This window comes from Cryptotermes secundus, unplaced genomic scaffold, assembly GCF_002891405.2.
Source record: "Cryptotermes secundus unplaced genomic scaffold, Csec_1.0 scaffold26, whole genome shotgun sequence".
NCBI lineage: Eukaryota > Metazoa > Arthropoda > Insecta > Blattodea > Kalotermitidae > Cryptotermes > Cryptotermes secundus.
The window spans coordinates 4,184,024-4,211,769 of record NW_019743656.1 but is presented as its reverse complement, the minus strand read 5'-3'; the positions used below and the strand labels follow the sequence as shown (position 1 = coordinate 4,211,769).

At 42.2% G+C, this 27,746-nt stretch overlaps 1 protein-coding gene across 7 annotated transcripts in view; it reads left to right on the top strand.

Moving 5' to 3' along the window:
* Positions 1-27,746, top strand: part of LOC111874180 — an 801,454-nt gene that overhangs the window by 423,384 nt on the left and 350,324 nt on the right. For 6 of the 7 annotated variants that reach the window (XM_033755358.1, XM_033755360.1, XM_023869458.2 and 3 more), the window contains one exon: positions 13,788-13,863. In XM_033755358.1, the coding sequence (XP_033611249.1) occupies positions 13,823-13,863 (41 nt within the window). In that variant the 5' untranslated portion in view covers positions 13,788-13,822. Of the gene's footprint in view, positions 1-13,785; positions 13,864-27,746 lie in introns of those variants that run through there. The other variant, XM_033755361.1, reaches the window with a different exon arrangement.

Here is a 27,746-nt window from a genome sequence, read left to right as displayed (position 1 = left end):
AGCGCTCGGAAATTGCGGTTGCGTTGCGGTTAGGTTGCGGTTGCCAGTTTCCTTGGTGTGCTCTTGCCCTTAGGCATTGCTATGACAATCGCAATTCGCATTTGTAGGGGCGTTTGTGTTTGATGTTGGTTATTTAACGACACTGTTAGTTACGAGGCTATATAGCATCGAAAACTAGATGGTGAGTGAATACAGAGCATTTGGTGGAATGAGAATCGGCAGGGGAAACCGAATTACACTGAGAACGCCTGTTCCAATGCCACTTTGTTAACCACAATTCCAACATGACCTGAAGTTGGATTGAACCTTGGCCATCTGCACTGGAAGCCGGCGACTAACCGTCTAAATTTAGGGGCGTTGAAATACTCGAAGTTCGTGCGTTAAAAAGGGACGTATAATCAGAAATGCGTGTTAATTTGAATGAAGCACTCGCCACTTTAAAAGATTAAAATCTAATTATTGTCCACGGCTTATATTTAATGTTTATCGAAAAAACTTGACTATATATAGGAATTAGGTTAACCGTCACCACAACAAATATACTCACATTTTGATGTTTTACAATTCGACTTTTGTTCCTGCTACATGTTTCGGTTGTATAAGCCCATCATCAGGCAGTTATATATAGGAATATGTTTAGTTATTGAACTACCGATATGGATCCATACCATTGCAACGTGTCATGTTATGTACTAACAGATAAAATTAGCCTAAAGTTGGCGTTACAACTGCCTATTATGACCGAAACATGTAGCAGGAACAAAAGTCGAATTGTAAAACATCAAAATGTGAGTATATTTGTTGTGTTCACGGTTCAGTGATTCAGTATTGAGGGGGTGGGTTTCCCCATGCACCTCGACTGATAGTCTATTGTACATCCCCTTTTTAATTTCTACCGTCTCCATCCCCTACCGATACTGGTGCTCGCTATCAGCCCCTTTCTGCCAGCGAGGTTTCTACCCTCTACTTGGCAGTGGTATCTAATAGTTAGTCCCTTTCTGTCAGCGAGGTCGTCGCTCCTCTGGCAGTGGTACCTAATACTTCCCCATCTATCGGAGGCATTGGAAATTATTTGGGCGGGAGACTTTTTGGCCTAATTTAGCTCAGAGGCCTCCTAGAGGCATGAGGTTCTTTTACGTGCCGTAAATCTACGACACGGGACCCACGGCTTAAAGTCCCTCCCGGAGGACTTGTTCCCTGAATTTTTCCGCCCTTAAAAATTCCACGACCTCCGCCGGGTTTGAACCCGCGTACCTTGAGTGATGAGGTGGGAACGTTACCCCTAGACTACGGAGGCCGCTTTGTGTTGACGGTTAATCTAATTCATATATATAGCTGGAACACACAACAGGATGCAACCAATGAAGACAAAAGTTTGAATGTCTGATACTTGTGAATAACCGCAAAATGCCTTTTGTTTGTGTACGCTTTGAAGGATAGAGCAACTTGGTGTAAAGAGCAAAATTAATGTGTTTTGTAAACAAATATTCCGACAAGGAGTACGAGAACATAATTTCCTGATCGCGATCTTTGCCAGTGAAGCGTTGTCGGGAGATATCGAGGAACTAGTCCCCCCACTACCACAGCACGATGCGCGCCTGTCCCCCTCTGAGTAGACTGTAAGTGCTGCGCAGTCTGTCACGAAATGTCGTGGCTTGTGGCTTCGACTCCCACTCGAGGCATGGTTGTCTGTCTGCGTTTGTTCTGTGTGTAGGTAGCGTCCTTATGACAGGGCTGATCCCCCATGCAAGGAATCCTACCTACCATCTACAAGATTTACAATTTCAGAATTGACTGTGAATGGGAACAGCCCAGAGAGCCCAATCCGTGAATACAGAAGAGGAAGAATCCAGTCCAGTTCTTCCCATTATACAATTGAAGATAAATAAATACGGCTATGAACAAACAAGTTAATTAGTTCAAACGGTAGTTCTTGTGACTTGTATTCGGGAGGCCATCTGTTCGACTCTCAGTGGGAAAAATAGCTACTAGCTATCTGAGGAAGATGCATGATTTTGTAATTGTTTATGTACTACATAGTCCGTCAACAATGCAACAAATTATTCTTTCTTCTTTCACCTTTACTTTGGACACAACATGTTTCGGCCCTAAATGGTCATATTCAGGTCTCTTTAATTTGCTCAAATTGCTACATTATACTAGTATTATCCGTTCATCACATGTCACATATGTTTTAGCATAGTAAGACACCTGAAGATGGCCATGTAGGACGAAACATCTTGTGTCGAAAATGAAAGTGTATGTTGCATTGTTGACGGACTGTGTAGTACATAAACACTTTTAGCTATAGTAATGCAAGAGGATGCTTAAATACAAAAATACATGATTTTCCTTAGTCCCTCCAGTCGAGTACTCGGAAAACACCTCAAACTAGATCACGACTCCCTCCTTACAAATCATTTTATTCACTAACATTCCAGGAGCCGAGACAGCTCAGTTGGTATAACGATTGGCTACCGGCTGGGCTTCCGAGGGTTCGAAGTTCAAGCCTCTGTAGGAGCGTGATTTTTCTCCTCTCCGCGTCGTCCAGACCGGCTCTGGAGTCCACCCAGCCTCGTATCCGATGGGTACTGGGGTCAATTTCCCCAGGGGTAAAGCTAGTACCAAGGACAAGAATGCGTGGATTTAACATCCATTATCCCATACGCCTTCATCCTTCCAGTAGACACTGTAGCCTGCAATCTGAGGTGGTGACAGCCCATTTAAATAGCATGCACATAGGTAACTTTCGCTTTTTTTGTATTAGTTGGTGATTTAACAATGCTGACACTATCAAGACCTCTTAATATCGGTTGTTAGAATAAACAGTGAATTGAAATGTGACGGGCGAAATTGAGCTACAATCCAGGCTTTTTCTTGGAGGGACCAAGGAAACCACGAAGAACCCCAGTCCTGGCTGAGATTCGAACCGACCACTTCCAGAATACAGGTCTAGAGCTGTTCGATGCTTTTTGGCTTGAATGTGGCAGATGCAGGGCTCTTTAACGTTAAAGTAGGTGGTAAGTATAATAACCGATGTGCTTTAAAGTGTTAAATGTTGGCTCTTGAAATTTTGTATGATAGAGGCACGAAAGTTGTCTGACTATAATATCTGAAACAGGAAACAGCTGCATGCAAGCACGCGAAGTATAGGATGTCTAAAAAATTTCGAAATTTTCGATGTGGTTACAACTTAGCATTGTGGAATTCTGGGTTGTGACGTCATGCAGTCTGGTACGTGTTTGCCGACGTCTGCCATGAAGCTGGAGGCAGCAGGTGCGTCAGAAACGCTTGTACCTATTTCCCAGCCTACACGACGTCATATTTCACAAATCCCGTAACATTATTATTCACCACCAACAGAATCTCGAATTACATGTAACATGTTAAGTTTATCGATTATCGATAGGTGCTTCTCGATAGTTTGTAGTAGGTAGCTCTGTATATTCTTAACCTAGACACTAGGTGGAGGTGAGTGGCCCGCTTCACGTCCTGGCCGCTTGGCAACCAGTGGAAGAGCCTCCGGTACCGTTGGATACGAGGTTGGGTGGGCCCCAGAACCGGTCTGGATGCTGGGAATCGAATCCTGATTCTCTGGCTGTCTAACCCGCAGATAAGTCACTATACTGAGCTATCCCGGTTACTCCGCTGTTATGCTGATATGAATTTGAAATTTACAATATTCCGTACGTGTGGTACGGTATATGTGGAGATTACACAAATTTATGTGCTGTGTGTAAATGCTTCTTTTTGCTGAAAGGCACTAACATGCAGACAGGAATCTTTGAGGTTATGTTTGCTTAATAAATGTAAATCACCGATTCGTATGTTCAGCCTCTATCCGTCTGGAATTTTAGTTTGTTTCTTAGTAAATATTTATCTTTCGTTGTGTACGGGAATGATGGTGCTGTGTGATCTGCTGGGTTTCTGTGAAGTGTTGTGATGATTATGGAACTGAAATGCAAAGGAATGAGAAGAAAAGCCCCGCGCTGGATTGGACAAAGGACTGAGGAAAATATATGGGCCTAACACTAAGCGAAGAAATGGGGACATGAGAAAAATACACTCAAGCTTTATGCTTGATATTCTCAGCCAAGTATATATTATATAGCCATGATTATGAAGAGCGCTGCAGTCTTGCATGCGACGTCGTGTTGTCTGGTTTAAGTTCACCGACGTTTCGGATGAATATTTTGCCTCAGGGTTGAAGGTCGAAAGCTCTGATCCATGTTTTCTTGTTGCTGGTTTCTTTTTCGGTTTACCATAATGGTAGAGCTGAAATTCTACCAGACTACATGGGTCTACACATTCAAGCCAAGATTTGGACCGCACAGAAGTCAACAGGCGACAACCTTTTCTTTTGTGATATTATTTCTTGCGCTTCAAAAAACAGTGTATACTATATATAGCACCTGATTTGATAATAAATAGGAAGTTCTCGGAAAAACTGATCGCCTATTTTCCTTGATACGACACGTACAGCATATAGAACAATGCGTCCAACAATTCTTCTGTTATTCTGTATGTATTGGTTGCCGCGGGAACGCGTTTACCGAACCGTTGCCTATCAACAATATGAGGGATACACATACAGACACCCAGACTGAAGGGAGGGATTTAGGAAGTACATACCAAGTTTCATAAAGATTGGTTGAGGCATTGAAATGTTGATAAGGTGATACACAGACACACAGATAGCATGGTGATCGCATAAGCCTACTTTTATGTTCTCAAAATAAGGAAATTTGACCATAACTTTGCTTCTCTCTCAAATTGTGTATTTATTGGTTACAAACGATTTTCAAATTAACAGTGATACTTTCTATAAGCAGCATTTACTGGTCGGCCATCTTAATGGTGAGAGAAGCAGTGTGTTTTCTTTAAAACCGATGCCGATCTAGTGCTACCTGCAGAATTTACTTGTTCCCTTCTTGCATTCATGGTACCCTCTTGCTTTATCTGTTTATGACGAAACAGTTGCTAGGCCTATTCTGTTTATCGATCAGCGGTGGGGGACTGACGAAATTGGTACAGCAGCGCCGCGATGAATTACGGCGTACATCAACACTATCATCTCCTTCTCGTAATAATTTAAAATAAACTTGATGTGAAGGAACCGTATTTCGCATTTCAATATTTCGCGTGCGTCTCTCTTTCCATTTGAGAGTAAAAAAAGTAAATTTGTTGGCTAAAATGATGCCGTATTTTGTTTGTGTAGAACCCTAATGGTAGAAATTCAATTTCAAGAGCAAACATCTGTATTAGTTTCACAGGAAACAACTTACACAGAACTGAGGATGGATTTGTATCTGTGATATCCAAGTGACTCTATGAAAGCATTTCAGCCGTTCCTATTCGTGTTATAAAATTATCCCTGGTCTTAATTAATCATCACGCCATTGAGGCATATGGGGAGTGGAGGTATAGCTCCATCCATTCTTAACCTCGGCACTATATGGAGGTGAGTGGTCAGTTTCACGCACAGGCCTCTTTACTCCCCGGGAAAAGAGCCCACCCCCTGATGCCATTGTATAGAAGGCGTCGTAGGCCACAGAGCCCGTCTGGATATTGTGGATAGGGGAGAAATCTCTTGCCCTTGCTGGGAATGAAACTCCGATTCCTCGGTCGTCCAGCCCGTAGCCTAGTCTTTCCTTATTTATTATGACAGTATCTTGAAGGAAACAGATAAAGCTGTCCCAGTGCTTAACTAAGGAGCACGCCATGAAGACGTATTGAGAAATGGAGATGTAGCTCCATTAATTCTTAACCTTTGTGCTAGATGGTGTTGAGCAGTCAGCTGAGTTGAATACTATTTATTCCGTTAAACACGAAATGTGTTATGTCTTTCTCTTTTGAATACTTTTTTATGTTTGTGGGTTTATTTTTCCCTGTTTCTCTATTGTTTCAGAGTGATGAATGAATGTTTCGTATGATGCGTTCGCTTTGCTCCCGTGGAAGGCCCACTTTAGCCATAACATATGAGGCTCGTTGTGCCTTAGAGATGAACTAGGTCTTGAGAACTGAATAATCCTTTTTTTTTTCCAACCCTGTATCAAACACAATTTCCTCTCCACCCCGTAGCCAGTCTCTATAACATCTGAGTTATCTTGGCTTCATGTTAATAGAAATAAATTTCTGTATTTTTAGCCTACTATTCTTATCTTGTAAAAATAAAAGTAGGCTTATGCGATCTACATGCTGTCTGTGTGTCCGTGTATTTCCCACATTAACTTTAGAATGTCTAACCAATCTTTATGAAACTTAGTATGTGCATCATGGCACCTAAACTTATCTCAGCTGCCTACTTCATAGATCCCTCCCGTCAGTCTGTGTGTCTATGTGTGTGTCCTTCCTGTCGTTGGTAGGCAGAAGTTTGGTAAAGGGTATCTCAGCTTTTGTTGTTGGGCAACGGCTCGGTAAACAAGTTCCCACGGCCAAGAATACAGGCAACAATAGAAGAACTGCTGGAAGCCCATTTCTCTGGGTCTGTCTGTATATTCCTCTGCTAGGTAACAACTCGCTAAAGACGTTTCAACAGCAAAGAAGAATTCTTGGAGGCGTCGTTTTCTATGCGGTCCTTGTCATCAAAATAAAATAAGCGATTGCTACTACGCTGTTCATAGCTGGGTAGTATCGAATGACATAAAGATTGATAAATGACGAATTTGAAAGGATTAGGAAAGAAATTGTGTAATCGAAGGAATATTCCGGTCGAGATTCGAACCAAACACCTCCCGAATACATACAAGTATAGAGCTTTACCGCTCCATCTACCTGCTCAGTAAGCCCATTCCAGATTTGTTACATATGCTTTTTATGTGATACTATCAAGCAAGTGGAATCCATCAGGCAGTAATTCGCTTGTGGTGCTATGAGCAGCACAAGTCGTCACGTGAGTATATATTATATACATGAAGACCAGTTTTTGGAAAACTGGGTTTGAAGTTAAGGAATTGATCACGCTCTGAAATCTCACTTTTGCAAAAGATAACGCTATGGAATTATGCGGAGATTGTGCGGAGAGTGAGAAAAGTGCAGCATTGCGTGATTTTCAATAAGTGGTGGAGATAGAACACTTCAGTTCTCAGGTGACGACGTAACGCGGCAATGTTGCTAGCCTAAACACATTAATTATGTACCTTCACACATAGGATACAGAGGGCGTTCCGTCTCATCCCGTGATTAATGACGGGGCACTGAGCATTCAGAAACATCAACGCGCCTCTGTTCCTGACTTCACTACGAATACAATCCAATCGAAATGAAAATTGAAGAGTATTCTGGGATATGGTGCCGTGTACTCGGATAGACGTTCACAGACGTTTGGGAGGAAAGAACTGGCTCCATCCTCAAGGTCGAATGTATGGTAAACGAACAACGAAATCGCAGGAAGCAGCAGAAATTTTGTGTTCGCAATCGCGTCCACATCAGCTTTGCAGTTCGCCTCGCCTCTTGTGCAGTGGATATCGAAGATAGTTCTCTGGCGTTTAAAGGGTTCTTAGCAATCACAGTGGCCGTGCGGTCTAAGGCATGGACTGTCTTCCTTCGCTCGAACACAGGGATCATGGATTCGAATCCCATTCAAGGCATGGATGTCTGTGTGCGTTTGTTCTGCGTGTAGGTAGCGGCCTTGCAACGGGCTGATCTCCAGTCCAAGGAGTCATACCGTCTGTGTATAGGCTTAAGAAAGTGAAAAAGCGGCCGAAGTCCAACAAAAGGCTGTAGAGCCATAGATAGGCTGTAGTGAATATCTCCTGAATACCATCTAGAAAGGTCACCACTTGGTCTAACCCTATTTTCTGTCAGGGTAAAGATGCCGGAGCTTCAAGGTTAAGGCTCTCGACATCTAGAATATTTTGACTTAGCACATGCTGTTAGAGCTCTGTACTCGCATTTGGGAAGTACTCGGTTCGAATCTCGACCGGAACACTGACTACACTGACAGTTGTTCGTTTTGTCCTCTGTCCCTCTATCAAAATGTCGGTTTGGCCACGACCACTTCCTTCCAGTTTCTTTTCAGTTCATCTTTTATCCTACCATTTAACGCTATATGGTCTCACTACTTATAACGTTGTATAATAACTTACAAATTTTTAATGTATGGAGTTCAACCTCCATTTTTCATTTTAATTTTTGAGGGGTATTTAAGAGCGCAGCCGGTCACGGTAGGTGAGCAGTCTAAGGCATGGTTTGAATCCCACACAAGGCTTGGATTTTTGTGTATGTGTTTAGGTAGAGGCCTTGCGACGAGCTGATCCCTCGTCCAAGGAGTCCTACCGTCTGTAAAATGATCATGAAACTGAAAGTCAGAGGCTGTAGAGCCATTGAAAAAAATATTAATAGCGCTTTCGCAATTGATATTTTCAGCGTTGGATGATGGGATGAGAGATGAATAATGAAATGAAGAGGATTTGGAAGGAGAAGGGGCTTTGCTTAATAGAGGTATTCTTCCAGCAATTGTCTCTGAGCAGTGAGGAAAACCACAAAATATCTCAGGATAATACGTGTCTAGGCCGATGTTCTATCCCAGCATCTACCGAACACAGATCTATTGTGGTGTTTATCCCCAGGGGCATACCTTCACACGACCACCTAGGTTGCGAACCACGTGTTTCCGTTTTTTGAGCAGTACGATTCATGTATATAGCTCTGTGGTGTGTACTCGTGTCGTGGGAACGGGCAGTCATGAGGAACTGCATACAGTCAATCTGTTTGCATTGCCCGACCACGGTTGTGGTGACGCCTTGGGGCTATATCGCGTGCCCGACAGCCATGTCGCTCGGGTTTGCCGCATCAATCAGGCGAACAGTCAATAGCTGACATGCAAATCTGAAACGAATGGACATTTCAACAGTGTAGTTCCGAACACGCAAGGCCACTAGTTTCTCTTTAGTTTTATCTCTCTTTTTTGTTATTAAATTCCTTTATATCTGTTTTGAATGAGCCGCACAGGATGACCCACAACCACCGTAACTCTCACATGATCTAATTTAATGTTTTTCGACTGTACTAAACAAGTTGCGGGAATCGTCTAATTTCCCTTCATATGACACGAAGAGCGCGGAGAACGACGCCTCCAATGATTATTCTTTAGTTGCGTGTTGTCTTTGTAGCGGAAACGTCTTTTATCGAGCTGTTTCCTAGCAACAAAAGAAGGGATACATTTTACCGAACCGTTGCCTAACAACGAAACAAGGAATACATTTTACGGAGCCGTTGCCTCGCAAAGATAGGACGGATACACATACAGACACACAGACTGATGAGAGAGATTTATGAAGTACGCCGTTGAGATGGGCTCAGTTTTCTTGATATCTGTATATACCAAGTTTCATAAAAATCATATCAGGCATTTAAAAGTTAATAAGTGGGATTCGCAGACACAGCGTGGAGATCGCATAAGTATAGTTTAATTTTTTTCAAAATGAGAAGAGTAGGCTAAAAATATATCTGCTCTGTTTTCTCTTTCCTGTTGCATACCTCACACAGTACGCCCCAAAATAAACGGTTTTTTTTTCTTTTTTTTTTTTTGTTAAAGGCAACCAAGAATGTCCGTTCTTCGCCTGGGATGTGAGTACTTTCTTTGTATTTGGTTTGGTTCACGACCCTGTCAGCTTCTTAGATTATATAGCGTTGAATGATAAAATCATTAGCGAATAATGAATTGGGAAACATGAAGAAGGAAAGTTTCACTATCTCATTTGCAGTTCTGCCCTAGCATTTGTCTTTGGTTACTGAGGCAAACAACAAGGAACCTCAGGCAGCGTAATCATCCAAGCTGAGATTCGAACCAGTCACCCTATAACACAAGTCTAGAGCTTTAAAAGCAGTAGGAACTCTTTCAGTAGTTTTGTATAAATATCAGAATAGGTATCAGCTAAAATATGAGAGCAGGAACATCATTGAAATTATTAAATCAAAGTCACGGAGTCATAAATGGAAGAGTGGTCGTTATAAATTCCGATATTTTCCGTAGCAGACTTTATATCCCAACAAGAATATCAGTGTAAGCCAATTAGCCCGAGAAACTGTGACGACATCTTCTCGGTCTTAATAGAAATGACAGTTTACACGGTTGCCAGTTCATTGCCATAAATCTGGGAACGTAATCCGATTAGAGAAAGACAAATAACAAAGACGAAATAAGATGAGGAATCCCTATGGAGTCAGAATTCAAAACACAAAATGCAATGCGCCGCAAATTACGTAAGAAATTGTAGAACTTGGATTGCATAGGCTGGTCTGCAACACATCTAATCAACTGGTACAGCATTTCTTCCAGTAGATGGCATGAAGTGTGACACGGTTGGATGCGAATGTGGTGACGGGCTGCAAACGGAGGAACATATCTTCTGGGATTGTAAACTGTACGAGGACTAAAGGGCAAACATGATGGACATTTTATCTGAGAACAGCAAAAGAAAACAGTACCAAAAGTCAGTTAAAATGCTCTTGAGGCTAGAGGGAAAATTATTTGTGCAATGCGTCTGTTTCTTCTTAAACAAAATTTCTAAATTTATTAAAGAACGAAAAGAATTATGTGTACAAAATGTTAGTAGTATATTCTTGGGGCTAAATTGATAGAGATGTTCAGAAATCGCGAGGTAACCGCTGTGATAGAACAAGATGTTTATAAAAATGTGCTACAGAGGTCCGGATGGGCATTGCCTATGCCTTTTCTGTACATGTAATTTTTTAAAAATAAAAAAAATAAGAGAAACAACATGCTTTCAGATGATCTATACTTCCTGTCGTTTGAAGGTCACTTGAGGAAGTATGGTTGGTCTTTCTGTGTAAGTGTATTAACGCCCAGACAAACTTGGCCTTCTGGCAGGGAGTTGTGAGGGAGGTGCAGTAAAAGGGTTAATAATAGAGGTAGTATTGGTTGCTGGTTGCGTGTAGGGTTGTCACGAAGGTAACGCTGTTTTAAATCAATTAGCTGATATCCCGCATAGAACTGCGGCATATGGCGAATCTCTATTGTTCTGGTACGTAATATAAATCGCCACAGGGGGTCCATTTTGGCACTACCTGCTCCACATCGGACTCTGGTTCCATAAAAGGCGCAGAATTTATTGACCAACTGAAAAATATATCAGCTTTAGAAGACATGAAGTGTTCGTAGGTTTTCATAATCTGGCTTCAGAATTCTATGGCGATGGTGCGTTAGAGGCTCTATCAGGAGTATACTGGGTAAAGCACTGTCCTCTGGAATAGGACTGTGTAGTTCGGTGCAAGTTCACAGACGTTTAGGAGGAAAGTGCTACTTCCATCTTCATGGGCGAGGAGTAAACGCAACAAGCAACCAGTAATTAGTAAACAACGAGCATACACGGCTGTATTATCTATCCTGTGGGTGGTGACGCCGTGTAGGCATATTAAAATTCGCCGACGTTTATCAAGAACATTTTATGTTTATTTCAAATTCGGAGAGTAAGCCAAGCAAGAAATTAAAAACCAGAATTTTATTACCTTACTTCTGGGATGCGACGCCGTAGAGTCGGGTACAAGTTTATCGAGATTTAGGAGAAAATTACTGTCTTCTTCTTCTTCTTCTTCTTCAAAACACATAACCAACAAGAAGCAAATATTGTCTACATAGTCTCCACATGGAGTAATTTTATCTGGTTTGAGTTCAGAGGCTGGTGACTATGAAAAGTGATATATTCTGGATTGTGACACCGTGTTGTCTGGTAGTTCATCGGCGTTTCGGAGGAACGAATTGCGGTCACCATGTATAATGGAGGAGAAAGCCAAGCAATCGACAGTGCGAGGTACTATATATCTGCTATATTCTTTTCACGATATTGAACATTCGGCTACCAAAACGAAGCCAATGTTTCATGAGTAAGTAAGTCACTGTTAGCTTCTCAAAACGCAGTACACTTATCCATGACCAGTTTTAATAAAGCGTCTTGTCTATGAATCACCGCTAGCTATCAAACTGAAAACTGAGTATAAATTTTGAGCGGGCAACATTTTGCAATTTTGTAATCTATAGAAAACGGTTTTAAAAAAATATGAAACTATTTGGTAGTATAAAGAAATATACCGTCACGTGTTTCGGGCTATGTGTGACTTGTAGACTGGTTTTTGACTGATGACCGGATTTACTGTACACTTACGCGACTTGTTACTACACTTCACAGACAATTATATGACAGACTATGCCTTCTCTTCCCATGCTAGGTGGGTTCCTTGTCAGCGCGGCATGGCGCGTCCTCAAGTTGCGGATGGAGGAGAAGGCCCCCAGATATGAAGGGTAGCTGCGAATATATTGAATAAACAGACGCGAACAGCAGAAAAGGGGGCTTTCCTGCAGCTTGATAGTTGGGCGTGAGACTAACAACTCACGGTAAAAAAATGAGGTTGTTACGAAAGATCATAAGAAGCCTCGGACCTGGACAGATTCTTTGGATAAACGACCTAAGCGAAAGAAAATGGATTAGCTTGATCTGGCTCGGGATATAGATCAATGGAGGGTTCTTGTGAACACGGTAATGAACCTTAGTGTTCCATAAATTGTTGGGAATTTCTTGCGTAGCTCCACGTATTCTTGACCTAGGCACTAGATGGAATTAGTAATCAGCTTCACACCCCGGCCGCTTTAGTCCCGAGGAAGTTGCCCCCGGTACCCATTTGACAGGAATAGTAGTGGACCCCAGAGTCGGTGTGTATGCTGTGGAGAAAAGAAAAATATTTGCTCCTACCTTGCATTCAACAACGTTTCTCCAGCCATTTAAGTCCACAGCCTGGCCGCCATACCGACTGAGCGATTCGTATAGTGGTTAGGCTAGGGGTTGGTTGGACGAGAGGTCATGTTTCGATTCTCGGCAGGAGCCAGAAGCTTTTCTCCGCATCTTCCAGACTTCTTTTGGGACCTACCCTGTCTCCTATACAATGGATATTGGGGAATATTTCCCCCTGTTTAAAACTCTTGAAGCGTGACACTAAGCACTCACGTCCGTCTATTGTCGAGAATAAAAATGCTTGGAGCTACACCTTCACTTCCCCATATATCTTCATGACGTAGTGCTTAATTAAGCATAGGAACAACGTCATTTCTATTCAGTGTTTGTTATGTAACATATGGAATTGAAGCACCGTCGTTAAATAACACACTGACTTCTGAAGAAGAGGCAGAGCATTGTTATTAGTTCAGGTGGATATTTTACTTGCAGGAGTTGGTAACGCTGTGTCCATTCCCCTTCTTCCTGTTCCTTGTAGTCTATGTTAGTTCTGTCTAACGATACATCACAGCATATTTGCAGCGCAATAAGTTGGCATGCCTGTTCTACCTCCACATCGATGAAATGGAACGTACAGATGAAATCTCCCTTCACATACCGGGTGTCTCGTAAGTGCCATCACCTTTCTGTTGTTAGTTTAAGTAGGACCGTGACACGATGGGACTAGGGGATGGAAGCAGTTCGCTGTATATTTCTCTGTCGGTATTAAAGCGTCTTCAGTCGGTATTACAGTGTCTTTGACGAAAAATTACCTGTACGTTTTCGTTGATATTATTACACATTGCTGTCCTTTCAGAACTTATTAATTTAATTGTCAGAATGAAAATATCCAGTGGGATGTCGGGTTTCGTATAATCACAGACACCCTGACTGAAACTTCAGTAACGCTCTTCCAGACCACACGGCGTCATATCACAGTCACCGCTGTGAGAACCTCATGTTTTGATGTTTACTGTTGGTTTCTGGTTTGAAGTTCTTTGCTTTAAGGGTTCTACCACTTCTGATACTTAACAACTTTCCCATATGCATTTCTTTCAGGGGACACTGAGAGTCACGATCGCTCGAAAGCTTAAATGGATGGCAGTCGGATGGAGGGACGGACGGAGAGACAATTGTGAGTCTTTTTATTACATTTTGTAGTCATTGTTTGCTTGCACTAATAAACTGTTCATATTTAACGCTGTGAGAGTCAGTGTCTTCAGCTCAGTTAGTGTTTCTTAAGTAGTTTCATGAGAGTAAGTTTAAAATCATGAAATTTATGGTATTATAATTCACATTTAATATAAGAAATATTACAACAGTTTATTGTACTCCATACTTAAATATCTTGGACAGTTTCAGGGTAATTCTAAATTACTGTCGGACTTTCATTCGGAGCAGTCGCTATTTTGATATATGACGTCATATTCTCTCATAGACAACAATGCGGCAAATACAGCATTGCAAAACAAAACTTTTTAAGTCAAATTTTCATATTCTGTAAGCAGATTTATCTTATTTTTCCTGATTTCTAAACTTATATGCCACGGAAACCCCGATAATGATTTAGTATCACAGCACAGTGCTAATGTTTTCTTAATGTCTTTACGTTTAGAGTGAATAGACGTTTCACTAAACTCCTTTCACGTCATCAGCCGCGTTATTAATGGAGTAGAGCCAACGTTTCGAAGCTTTATTCTGTCTCCATCATCAGTGTCACCGAAAGGTTTTGCATCGACTCTGATAATGGAGACAGAGATGGTCTCCGAAAGTTTTGTTTCTGCCAGCTGCATGACGGGACAAATGAACGAAGACGATGTTAGTAAATGTGCTCATTTCTGAAGCTTCTGATTTTTCGGCAGTCATATTGGCGCCGGCTGAGATGGGGGGCCAGGCGCGTTTCCCCAGGATTTTTTTTAATAAAGCTAGAAATTGAAAAGAAAACGAATTATATTAAATATTAATACTAAAAGTTGAAAGTAAATTTTACTAAAAGAACAATTTTCTATATTCAATGCTCTAGGAATATCAGTAAAAATGGACTTATGGGATTAAACGTGAATTCGTAAGCAAAGTGTCTGCTTTATCCGTCTTTGGGAAAAGAATCATGGCGGCCTATAACGACAGACATTCGATTATTAAGTTAATTTAATTATTTATGTCCGGAATGCTGAAATTCAGTCTATACCGTTACGTCTGTCACAAATGTAACTTTAATACTCTGTACCAGCTAAATGCTGGATCAGTGATGAAGCCCCAACTGAAATACAGACCGAGGGTGTAGTAATACAGGTATTGTCACATTTTTAGGGGTGTGTGACTATAGACGGGGTAAGGATTGGAAACTGAATTTATACACATCGCTCGGAACTACGAGTAATCACAACGCTCAGGTCCTTCCTTTCCGGCCAATATCCCGCATCTGAAATCCACTGAGCCGGCCTGGGGTCCTCGTTATATAGACCCGCGGACGGATCCAGCAGAAAACACCGACCCCTCAGCAGTTTTGCTATTGTTGTTACGGGCAGTAGCTTAGCGATAGCCTGGATATTGTTGACGTGTTTATCCGTTTCCGCCTGAACGTATATGGCGAGCCTTTGCTCAGAAACGGTCGTTGCATAGCAACGGCTGTACATGCTACATTATGCTGCCTGGTCAGGGTTATTGCACGCTTCAGGATATGGTCATAGATGGGTATGGGGCGGTGGTGGAAAGATTGTTGTCAGGAAAAACCGAAGAAACTTGGTGAAAATCCTCATCCACCACGAGTTTCGCATGTATTCAGCTGGGATTTAGCCCAGGGCTCCGCACTGAAATGGTAGCTTTTAACTGCCTGATCTATGTCACTACTTGTACACACAGTATGCAGCATATCGCAAACTGTTTACCCGGCATATCTTTCCATGATGATGGAGACAAAAATGCTCTGCGAAACTTGGCACTGATATTCCAAATTGACACATTTGCTCGCTCGACGATTTAATCGCTTTGGGTCTCTGTGAAAGCTTAAAAATGTATAAGTGTACCGTCCGATTTTTTGGACTAGTCCGCTCTCAGAAGAATGCGCAGTGAATTTTGACGTGTCCACTAACTGAGATAAGAATATAAAGTATGTATAAGGTTCTGGTTACAGTGCATCTCGCCCAGAAAGCCGTTGTACCTACTGGCTTGCTACTTCTTGCCTACGATCTCTTCACGCGCAGCTCAGAGGCCAAGTCTGATAACTCTGCCTATAGTGTGTTGCTCTGGATAAGCTGGTGCAGAAACAGGGCTCATGTTAGCCACAGTAGAGAGGCGAGGCTGTATTATTTGATCCATGCTCTTATGGGAAGGCTGGACTTTATTACCAGCCCCATAGTGTTCTTACGTAAGGCCGATTATGGCCAGCATGTTATTATTAATGGCAGACTGGATTCAATAACTGGACCCATGTTCGTCTCGGGCAAGCAGGAACCTACTGTGTGCACATTTGTGACTTCGGGCTTCTACTGCCATTCGTCTTTGATGCTCATATTGCTCTTGGGTTACTGTACCGCGTGAATGTGGGCAGTTTTGTCCATGTTATTTGTTGTATCAGTCTTCATGGACGAAGTGTGTAGGATTAGTGATCGTGCATATATGGGTTTGAGTCTAAGAGACCCACGGGGGAAGGTAGGGCTCTTGCCTGGACCGGGAATATAGGGAAAGTGGACAGAGAAATTTTATCAAACAAGAAGTGCTGTGAAGAACTAATCGCCTGCTTTCCTTTGAGACGGTATGGACCGCACAGAAAACTACGCGTCTAACAATTCTTCTGTTGTATATGTATTCGTTTCCGCGGTGAAGTTTTACCTAGCCGTTGCCTAGCAGCGATAGAGGGATACACATATAGGTACGTAGACTGATGGGAAGGATTTATGAATTGCGCCGTTGAGATGGGCTCAGGTGCCATGATGTACATACTAATTTTCATAAAGACGGTTCAGCCATTCAGAAGTTGATAAGGGAGGATACACAGACAGCGTGCTGATCGCATAAACCTACTTTCGTTTTTTTTTAAATAAGAACAGTAGGCTAAAAATTGTTTCCCAATGGGATCAGACTGCGCTTCAGTCCAACACTTCTCTTTGGACCAAAACGCGTATGTACGAGTATATATATAAGGGGTCCAAAAAATGTACTCACACTTTGACAGTCAGTATCTTTGGAACAAAATGACATGTAGTTACAATTCTTGCGCAGAGAGAGGGTTAATGCATGTGTTCGAAGTGACCACCATCAGCGGCTAAACAGCGTCGATGCCTCCGAACTGCTGACCGAGCTACGGCTGTCAGTGTGTCCGGTGTGATGGCTGCACACGAGATGGTTTCTCGTAGCGCGTTCGGTGTAGCTGGCTTTTGTCGATAAACTTTATCCTTCAAGGTTCCCCATAGGTAGAAGCCGAGAGGTGTTAGGTCCGGAGACCGTGGTGGGTACTCAATAGCACCTCTTCGACCTATCCATGGTCCAAGTAGAGTGTCATCCAAGTAGGCCCTGACATCTCGATGGTAGTGAGGTGGGGCACCATCTTGTTGTAGGTAAAATCTCTCATCTCCAAACAGCTCTCGAATGGCAGGGAAAATCATGTCTGAAGCATATCGAGATACACCTGACCAGTTACGGTACCTTCAAAGAAGAAAGGACGAATTAAACCGCGCGATGACAGACCACACCACACTTTAACACCCGGTAGATTCACTTCCTTGCCCACGTGAACGTGTGCACTTACTGGAGCCCAATACACACAATTGTGTCGGTTAACAGTACCGTTCATTTTGAATTGCGCCTCGTCAGACCAGATAACTTTCGCTGCAAACTCCTCATCCACGCGAACCATGCCTTCAAACCACTCGCAGTGTTCAAGCCTTCCATCCGGGTCGTCCTCGTTCATAGCGTGCAGCTGTCTTGAAATGTACACTTTACACTTTGCAGCCTTCAGAATTCGCCGTACACTTGATCGATTTACCCCACTTTCGCGTGCACACTGATTCAAAGATTTTTGCGGTGATCGTATAAAGTGTTGCAACACCACAGCACTGGAAGCTGGACTTGTTGCTATCCGTGGTCGCCCAGATCTTTGCTTATGCACATCATGAACAGTACCGTCGGCTTCAAATTTATCCCGAATACGGGCAATTGTTCGACGTGTTGGTGGCTGAGTTGCAAACTCATTCTGCCATTGTCGTTGTACCTCTAACTTTTTCGTACTTCCAGTACCACTTCAATACAGCCTTGCGTTGCTCAAAGAACAACCTTTCAGACATTGTTGCTGCTGTCTGCTGCTCGCAGCGAGTACGCGGCACGACACTCGCGTGACTCATATGACCTTCGCCATCTGTTGAGAAAACATTACACTACACTACCTCGCAAGAATTGTAACTACATGTCATTTTGTTCCAAAGATATTGACTATCAAAGAGTGAGTACATTTTTTTGGACCTTCCTGTATATAGGATGTATGGATTGGCATTTGAGATTCTCCTGGCGGTGACTGTTAGAAGCCAGCTTCCGATGTGTGACCACTTGCAGTCTGGTAGATATTTACCGACGTTTCGGAGAAATACTGCCTCCATCTTCAGGGTTGAATTCTTTGCATGCTATGCACGAAATGTCTTTCAGATTGATATCTTCTGGGTTCTGACACCATATTACTCTGTAGATGGATATTGAAATTTCGAATAAATATGCCGCCTGCTTCATCAGGAATGAAGTATATAAGTTCAGGAATTGGCTCATGTAAACAGGAGGGAGAGAGAAAACGGAGCCAGTTGGAGGCCACTGCGAAATACGAATATGCTTACGAAAATATTCCTTTAAAGGGGAAATTTGGTATATCGTTACAGGTGGTAAATGGCATATTGAAGAAAATGGTCCTCTTTCAATGAATCAATATTGTATCCACTTTTGCTCCTGCAAAAAAATATCCTAACCTATACACTTCAGTCCTGAAGAAGGAAGCAGCATGTTCCTCCGAAACGTCGATATCCACGTACAAGTCAATACGATGTCACAATCCAGAAGGTCAAGAATATTACAATCTGAAGGACCTCTCTTGCATAGCATGTGAATTTTTCAACCTTGGAACTGTATGCAGCATGTTCCTTCGAAACGTCGGTTTTCTCCTCTAAGAATATACGTATAATAATCCAGAAGACCACACACTTAACCACATCCATATGTAGTGTTCTTTTTTATTGCTAGTGGGGTGGGACTAAGTTCCTTGTACTGCGGTCACTTCTGGCCTACTGTACCAGCCCCAGATGATAGGTGAGGGTGATTGTGGAGCAGTTGGTGGAATGAAGATTGGCAGGGGAAACCGAAGTACTCGGAGACAACCTGCCCCAGCGCCACTTTGTCCACCACAAATCCCACTTGACCAGACCCGGGATCGGGAACCCAGCGACTAGCCGCTTGAGCTATGGCGCGGCCTCGTATGTAGTGTTACTTTTATATTTACATTACATCTGTATCATCAAAATGAACTCCTGTATAGTGAAGCATGCATTAAAATAAACGTTTCGGCTCTCGTGCTTATGTTTTGACTAATAACAACGCAGCAAGCAAGTAAGGGGCCCTCCCCCCGCCAGTGGACTAAATGCAAGACAAGGATCGGATTGCGACGTGTTCACAAACAGAAGCTCTTGTGCTAGCAGCGCTCCTGGCGGTAGAACCAAAGTAATGACGTCATAGGCTCGTATCCCAGTCTACGTTTATGCTTTTTTTTCCTTCATGGAGACAGATTTCTTCTGGGCTTCATATAGCGTCCAGTGCAGCTGATCTTGTTATGGTACGCTGTGTGGACGGAGCTGGGATAGCTCAGTCGGTATAGCGACTGACTACAGTCTGGACAACAAAAGGGATCAGATTTTGGGGCCCCCGTCGTCCATACTGGTTCTGGGGCCCACCCAGCGTCCTATCCAATGGGTACCGGGGCTCTTTCCTCGGGATAAAGTGGTCGGGGCTTGAAGCTTATCACTCGCCTCCAACTAGTGCTGAGACCAAGAAAACGTGGATCTCTACATCCACTCCCACGTACGTCTTCAAGGCGTAGTCCTTAATTAGATAAGCACACCGAGTTTACCTTACCGCTACTTTGTGTGAACTTATCAGTTGTCTGGTGTTTTCTGCTCCTAGAGATGTAGAAAAGTGAATCCAAAAACCTGGATGGTGCGTCCTCCCCGCTCTGGGGTTGCTTGAGGCCAGGAAGAAATTCAGCTGAAGTGCATGTTTCTTTTTAGTTCCAGCTAGTCATTTCCTGCATAAACACCCGTCATGATTGTTAATCCAGATAGAAAGGATTTGAGGGGTTAGAATTCAGCATCTGTCGGCATTGTTTGTCGCCAAATAAACGACACCGAGCGACATTTTCATTTACAAAATTAAAACATTTTACTCGGTTTTGATATAGAACGAATTACGAGTTTGTTGATTCTAAGTAGCAACAGAAATATATATGTGCGAAGGGTTAAACTCAGGCCGATTTCAATAAAATAATGGGGAACACACATGTAAGTGGGTAAAAACCTAAAGAGAGACATCATGTCAAAAAAAATTTCGAACTATTGGGATGGGTAATGAGCCGAGAAAAATGATTGAGACAAATGTATTGGCAATGGTTGCACCCCAGATTAATCCCGATATGGGAGGCTGATCAAGTCTCCGAAACGTCGTTTTGTGACTGAACTTTCATGCAGAAATATTTTAGAGATACGTGTGATGGGGAAGCCGCTCAAGCTGTTTCTCTTGTGATCTGAAAGGGACTGTACGAATTACCATTTTAAAGACATTTTGACTGTGAATGTACACAACGATTACCATACTAATGTAAGTTCAACTTCGCAGTTTACAGACGGCTAATTTACAAATTCTGCTTACCTCAACTAAAATTTGAGTGCTGAGGTCAATTACCAGCTAATCTTAACAATACCTGGTCGTTTAGGCTTCTCACACCCCAATCTCTCGTTCATATAAGGGACTGATCGATTTTGTACAAGATCTGTGACAAGACGGGGCAAGTGATAGACATACAGTGTGTCCAGAAATTACTCTCGAAGCTATTTTTTCGCAAATGCACTGGAATTACGGTCAACTCGAAAAGTTTACGTCACTAAATTTCGATATGTGACAGTCTTGGTGGCAGAACTTTTCTTAATGAAAGGTAACGTGGTGGCCTCCGAGATCACCGTACTTCATAACCCACAAATTTTTCTTGTGGTACGTCAGACGTGTCACTCGTGGATACGTGTATAGTGGTCATATGTACAGCTTAGACAAACGCACACAGATAATCACTGAACCTGCAGAAACAACAAATTCTACAGACGACGTCGGTTGTCTGTTAGGGGCGTCATGATAAGAAACGAGCACACGTGAACGTTTGCTGAAGCACTGTACAATAATATTTATTTTAATGCCTTCGGTATGTGTAAAAAAAAGGTAAAGTCGTCCCTGTGCTTAACTAATTAAGCACTACACCATGAAGGCGTATGGGGTAGTGGATGTATATACCCACATTTTCTTGACCTCGGCACTAGTTGGAGGCGAGTGATCAGCTTCATGTCCCGGCCGCTTTGCGCCCCGGGGAAAGAGCCCCCGATCCCCGTTTGATAGGAGGCTGGGTGAGCCACAGACTCGGTCTGGACAACGTGGAGAAGAGAAAAATCCTGACCCTACAGGGACTCTCAGCGTGCATAATGCTTACGGAAATGTTAGACTGTTAGAATCCCAGAGTAAATTTCCGGGCACAGTTTACATTTGGAATAGACTGATTTCTAAGTCAGGCTGCAGTTTGGAACAATCTATTTATTGACGGACGAACGTTCGAGTATGAGGCCTGTATATATGGATAAACTTTGTCGTCAAAATGATCCAATCAAGAAGGATTAGATGGACAAGGACTGTAGCATGCATAGGAGAGAAAATGAATGCATACAGGATTTAAAGCCAGAATAAAATAGACCACTAGGAATACCTAGCGTTTGGGAGGATAATAATAAAATGGACTTTAGAAAAGTAGGATGGGGTAGTGTAGAGTGGATTCATCTGGCATAAGATATGGACTTTTGGCAGGCTCTTATGAACACGGTAATAAACCTTCTGGCTCCAAAAAATGTTTGGAAATTCTTGAGTAGCTGAGCGACTGGTGGCTTCTCAAGAAGGGCTCAGCTCCGTGGAGTTAAAACCTTGTAAATTCGTTATATTACTCTTTAGAAACGACAGCAGTGTCAATTTATCGACCAGGAATCAGCTATAAAATTATTACATTTTTTGAAACTTTATCTTGGGTTCTATAATGTCAGCTTTGTAAAGTAAACTCGGTGCAGACACAGTTAAACTGTAATTTACTACCTTCTTGTCAGGATGACTAACTGAAAGGCGTGACGCTGGAGCTGTGCTTGTCTCTTAGTGTAAATTGCCAAGCCCAAACAGTGTGACAAGACAAAAGAACAGCAATTTTCTTCCATGTTGCCTTTGTTGGATACTTGCACGAAGCAATAAATATATGTATGTATCCTACTTCAGCTATGTTTTCAATATTTAAGATTATTTAGCGTCGAGGCGTGGCCGTCGGTCAGGCGGGCAGACACTGCCTCCTCAACGCAGAGGCCTGGGTTTAATCCTGTGTCACTTACATGAGATCCATGGTGACGTGGCATTGGAAGAGGTCTTTCTCCAAGTTCCTTCGGTTTCACAACATCAGTGACCCTTCCACCATTGCTCCAGACTCATCTATCACCACCGCCTGAGATGTATGATAACCCTGATCAGGCAGCACAGTATCATATCTTTCTTTGAGTTGGGGATCTCACGTGGCCAGAAACAGAGTAAGGAAGTAAAGTTTTCCAAAATATTTTACATTAACTATTGATAAAATTATGTTTGGATAATGAATGGGAAATAATGTGAATACATCAGTCATGGCCTGAATTGTGAGAATATCCCAGTATGCGATTGGTGGGGGGGGGGCTGTGTAAACTAAGTGAAAATATAAGCAGGATCAGTAGTCCCGGCCAGGGACAAAAATTTGAAACTGGAACTTTTACAATACCAAGAAGAGTGCTGGCCACTTTACCATGTGTTGCGGTTATGCAGATTGTCCAGGAAATAAAAGATCATAATTTATAAATTTTACTGTGAAAATTAAAATAACTACAAGAGTACATTTTTTGCTATGTTAAAATTAAAATCTAAAGTTCCTTCTTATCTGAATTCATTTCAGTCTAGATCGCTATGCATCCCCCCATTTTCGATTGTCCTAAAAGTGTTCTCACATGTTTGTGACGGGACTCCTTCCACAGAATAGACTACCAGATGCTTCAGATCTTGTACAGAAGTGGCGGGTTACATGTGGCTCCTTACGTACCTGCAGGGGAGCAAGTCCATCGGGGTTAAATCAGGTGATCTTGGAGGCCACACAATTGATTTGCCTGCTCAAGTTCGTCTTCCGAGGAAATTTATGTCTAGAAATTGTAATGAGGATTAAACTATAATATTCCGATGCTTCTTCCTGCTTTAATGCCTCTCGTAAAGTCAGGATACTTGAGGTTCGTTAGGACTTAGGACAAAAAAGGTTTTGCTTATGTGCGCATGCGCGTCATCGCACTGGCATTGGTACATACACTCAATTTGAGCAGAACACTCTGAAGTTCTCAACTCAGTGTATGTAGTAGTCTTTAATCTTTTAAGTGCTCTGTGCTATGAAACGGATCTAAAATAAACATGGATTTTACTCTGAGCTTCTAAACCATTAGAAATAACAAGGATCATAATTAATCTAGCGTCAGAGCTTACAGATATTGTGTCACGCATTATTTTATGGCAGTGCTATGTTGTTGTTTCACGAGAAAATAAAGACTGTAACACTACGAGTATTATACATAAACGTTGAAGTAAAAATAGTTAAAGCTGTCCCCACGTTTTCTAGACAATGGACTCAGGGATGATGGTGAGATGGTGAGCTTCACCCACGGGCTACCCTTTACCCAGAAGACGATCCCTGGTACTCATTTCCGTCAGAGACTGAGTCGACCCTAGGGCCATAACGTGGCTGGAAGAATTAGGTCAATTGAAAAATTCAGTAATCTTATCGGGAATCGAACCCGCGAGCTTCCGGCTTGTAGCATAGTGCCTCAACCATCTACACTACCCCGTGACCCCATAGATTTGAAGTACGAATTTCATATTAAAAATACAGGTTGTGTCTCGCAGAATAATCCATCGGTTACACGGTAGCTTGCTTGCTTTAGTGGAGGTGTAAGTTGTTTATTTAACGACGCTGTCCGGTATCGAGACTATTTACCGTCTAATGACAGTATGAGTATTAATGTGGAACAGTTTGTGGCCTGAGAATTGGCAGGGGTACCAAAGCACTGGGTGAAAAATTACCCGAGTGTTACTTCGCATACCAGAAATCCTGCAGGACCTGACGTGGTGTCGAACATGGGCTTCAGCGGCAAGAAAAGTGCAAGAAATTGCCTGAATTATGACGCAGCCTTGAAAGTGTCTTCGCTTTTATTGGCTTCTCATCGACGTTTTGAGTTAAGTAGGTTTAGTAGTTTGTGCTTGTTAGGGATTTCAGCAACAAGCAATTTCCAGGAAACATTTTTGTCTATGACCCAGAGAAAGTTTGCTCTGATGTCCCTCTTCTCGGTTCATGTAATGCAAATTCATAACAGATTTCTTGGTGGTCTGTGTGAAAATTTTACTAAAACTTATAAGCCCCACGCATGCGTAATACGTAACAGACATGGGTAGGACTTTGTTCGTTGCAGCTATGGTGGGAATTTAATTAAAATGGTAATCCATAGTTTGTGTGTTTTGAATGTACCATACGTAGTGTGTGCCGCAAGTAACGGTCTGCAGAAATTTTGCTAGGCTCAGACATTCACAACGCGAAATTAATAAACTATAAATTCATTAGATTCTAAATACATTTTCTGAAGAAGAAAAGAAAGAATCATATTATGCTCTGAATTACTGGGTTTTCGAACTTTCTTCATCATCCGGCATTCTAGAAACTAGAAAACACAGCGTTTCGGAAACTGGATCTGTTTCCGTCCTCAGGTGAAGGGGGAGAAACACCTATTCTTTTGAGTCCCTTATAAAGAGTTAACCTCAATCACTGTACCTTTCTAAAGGACCAAATAGAGTAGGTGTCTCCCCCTCACCTGATGATGGAAACAGATACAGTTTCCGAAACGCTGTGTTCTCTAGTTTCTATAATACCGGACGATGGAGAACGTTCGAAAACCCAGTAATTCTGAGTGTTATACAGCATCGCCAGAACTCTTTCGAATCTACTAGTTATACTATACTTCAGATTGTTGATTTTTGGATTGTGATGCCGTGTAGTCTTGTAGGCGGATACCAATGTTTCGGGGGGGGGGGGCTAAGATATCAGAATCTTCACGGTTCAGGTAGGATAGTAAATAAATTATATAGGCAGATTACACGAAAGGTGATAATAATATCATACGTTACGTTGCATGAATACAACTGACGCTTACTCCTTGCAGTGGTCCAAAATTTTGTGGACTCGATGTCCATGCTAAGAAACGAATCTCTATAGTCTAGTCTTTAGCCAGTAACTATACGGACTGAGCTATTCAGCTTCATTATAAAGGCTTAAGCATTCTTTTATAGTAGCATTTATAGCGAAAATGTATTTGAATCTGTGTTTGAATTGAGTTTCCCACAATAGAGACCACGAAAAAATACTATCTTCTGGGATGCGACGCCGTGTGTTCTTGTAGCATACCACCGACGTTTCGGAGGAATATACCGGATCCGTATTCATTGTAGAAGAGTAAGTCAAGTAACAAACAATAATAAAACAACAATCTTGGTTTACACTTCGTCGCTGAAGATGGTGGTATAATATTCTTCCGAAACGTCCCTCAATATTTGCCGTGCTACATGGCATCATATCCCAGAAGATAATAGTATTCATAAGTAAAGACCGTAACATTTTAGAGCCTAATGGTTACTATATACACCACATGCTTTAACATACCAAAAATCTGGTTTCTGCCCCACGCAGTGTAATTACTCCTCATACATGTTCCGAATGGTTCTCACAATAAACAGCTACTGTTTCCCTGAACAGCATTAACCGGTTGTCTGTAGCGGAGACGTAATGTGTTTCCTGTGAGGTACGAACTGAATCTTTATATACCATGTCCCGTGTTCTCACAATAAACAGCGACTGTTTCCATAAACAGCATTAACCGTTTGGGCTCTGTAGCGGAGGACGTAATGTGTTTCTTGTGAGGTACGGACTGGAAAGTTATATGTCGTGTAGATGAAATTTAGTCTTTAAAGTGTTGCGAGTAATTTGACAACGGAACGTGTCTAATAGCTGAGAAAGCGGGTATACGAGTATTCCATTTTAGAACTATGCGATTTAATTCTAATTAACTAAGCTGGAACGTCATTTATAATGTAACAATGCCGCACGTGCAGAATGTTATTTCTTCAGCAGCTGCTACGACGAAGTCGCCTTCATTGCTGTCAAGACATCACCCGAAAACTCTGTTTTGCGACGTTCATGTTCAAACCATGATTAATAGTGCAAAGGTTTTGTGTTCAACTATGGTTCACCCTACTTACGTCAAAGCCACTTGTCTTTCTGTAATCATATTAGTGGCAATGCTCATATGTTTCAGAGGACAGAACTCTGCGGTTTTGAAATCCCTTCGGGGGAGTTCAGGTTTCCTGACCCATGCGGGTTTTTGAAGACTGTCATATTACATTAGTCTTTGGACATTTAATACGAAATCTACGTTCGAAGTGCTTTACGGAAGCAAAGACACCGAAGATTGGTGTACCGGCTCTACGCCCGAGGTTTTCATAAAATGAACTGTATTTAAATAGTGAAATTATTTGTTACATCATATATTTATAGAAATTACTGAGCAGGTTAGTTTAGCGGTAACGTTCTGTGTTTGTATTCGGAAGGTGTCCGACTCGTATCTCCTCCGGGACATCACCTACACTTACTGAGATTCCTATTGGAAAAACACTGGCATAGTACCCTGATAAGTCCCAAGCGTTTCCTTCCAAATCCTTTCCAACTCTTACACTGTTACAACTGTTACACGCGCATCAAAACAATGTAACAGTTTAGACGCATCGAAACACCTGAGGATGGCCGTCTGTAGCCGAAACAAGTCATGTTGGTGTTGAATGGTGAATATTTTAATGATTGTTGCATTATTGACGGACTAAATACATAGACGTTTAGCGTATATAATTGTTTGGGCGCCTCTGAAGGTAACCTTAAGGCCGAAACATGTAGAGAAATATTATCAGTTATTGGTTAAAGAACTTCTTACATTGGGCGGTACTTTTCAATTCATTATTATATAGACGGATGTCATGATTCATATTAATATACTGTTACATGCCAGTCACGGTAGCCGAGCGGTCTAAGGCATGTACTGTCTTCGCTCGCTTGGAAACCGGGATCGTGGGTTCGAATCCCACTCAGGGCATGAATGTTTAGTTTGTATGTGTGCGTTTTTCTGTGTTTATATACAGGTAGAGGTCTTGCGACGAGCCTTGTGTAAGATCGAGAAAACCCGAAGTGAACGGAGAAATTCATGGAGGTAGGCCTAGGCCCACTGGGCCTGTAGTGCCAAGGAAAAAAATGCTGTTACATAATGGATTGATCTGGCCCAGGCTAGGGACCAATGGAGGGCTCTTGTAAACACAGTAATGAACCTTGGGGTTCCATAAAATGTTGGGAAATTTGTGAGTAACTGAGCAACTGGCGGCTTCTCAGGAAGGGCTCAGCTCAGTGGAGATAGTTAGAAAATTACTGTTCTTTTAACAACGACTGAATGTTTACTGAACTGCAAGACATTACAGAATTACTGTTACTTATCTTTACACTGAAGTAATCGAGACCAAATTGTATGAAAAATTATATCTTCAGGGATGTGACACCGTGCAGTCCTGTACAAATTTAGCGAGGTTTCGGTGTAGTGTTAAGAGCCGGAA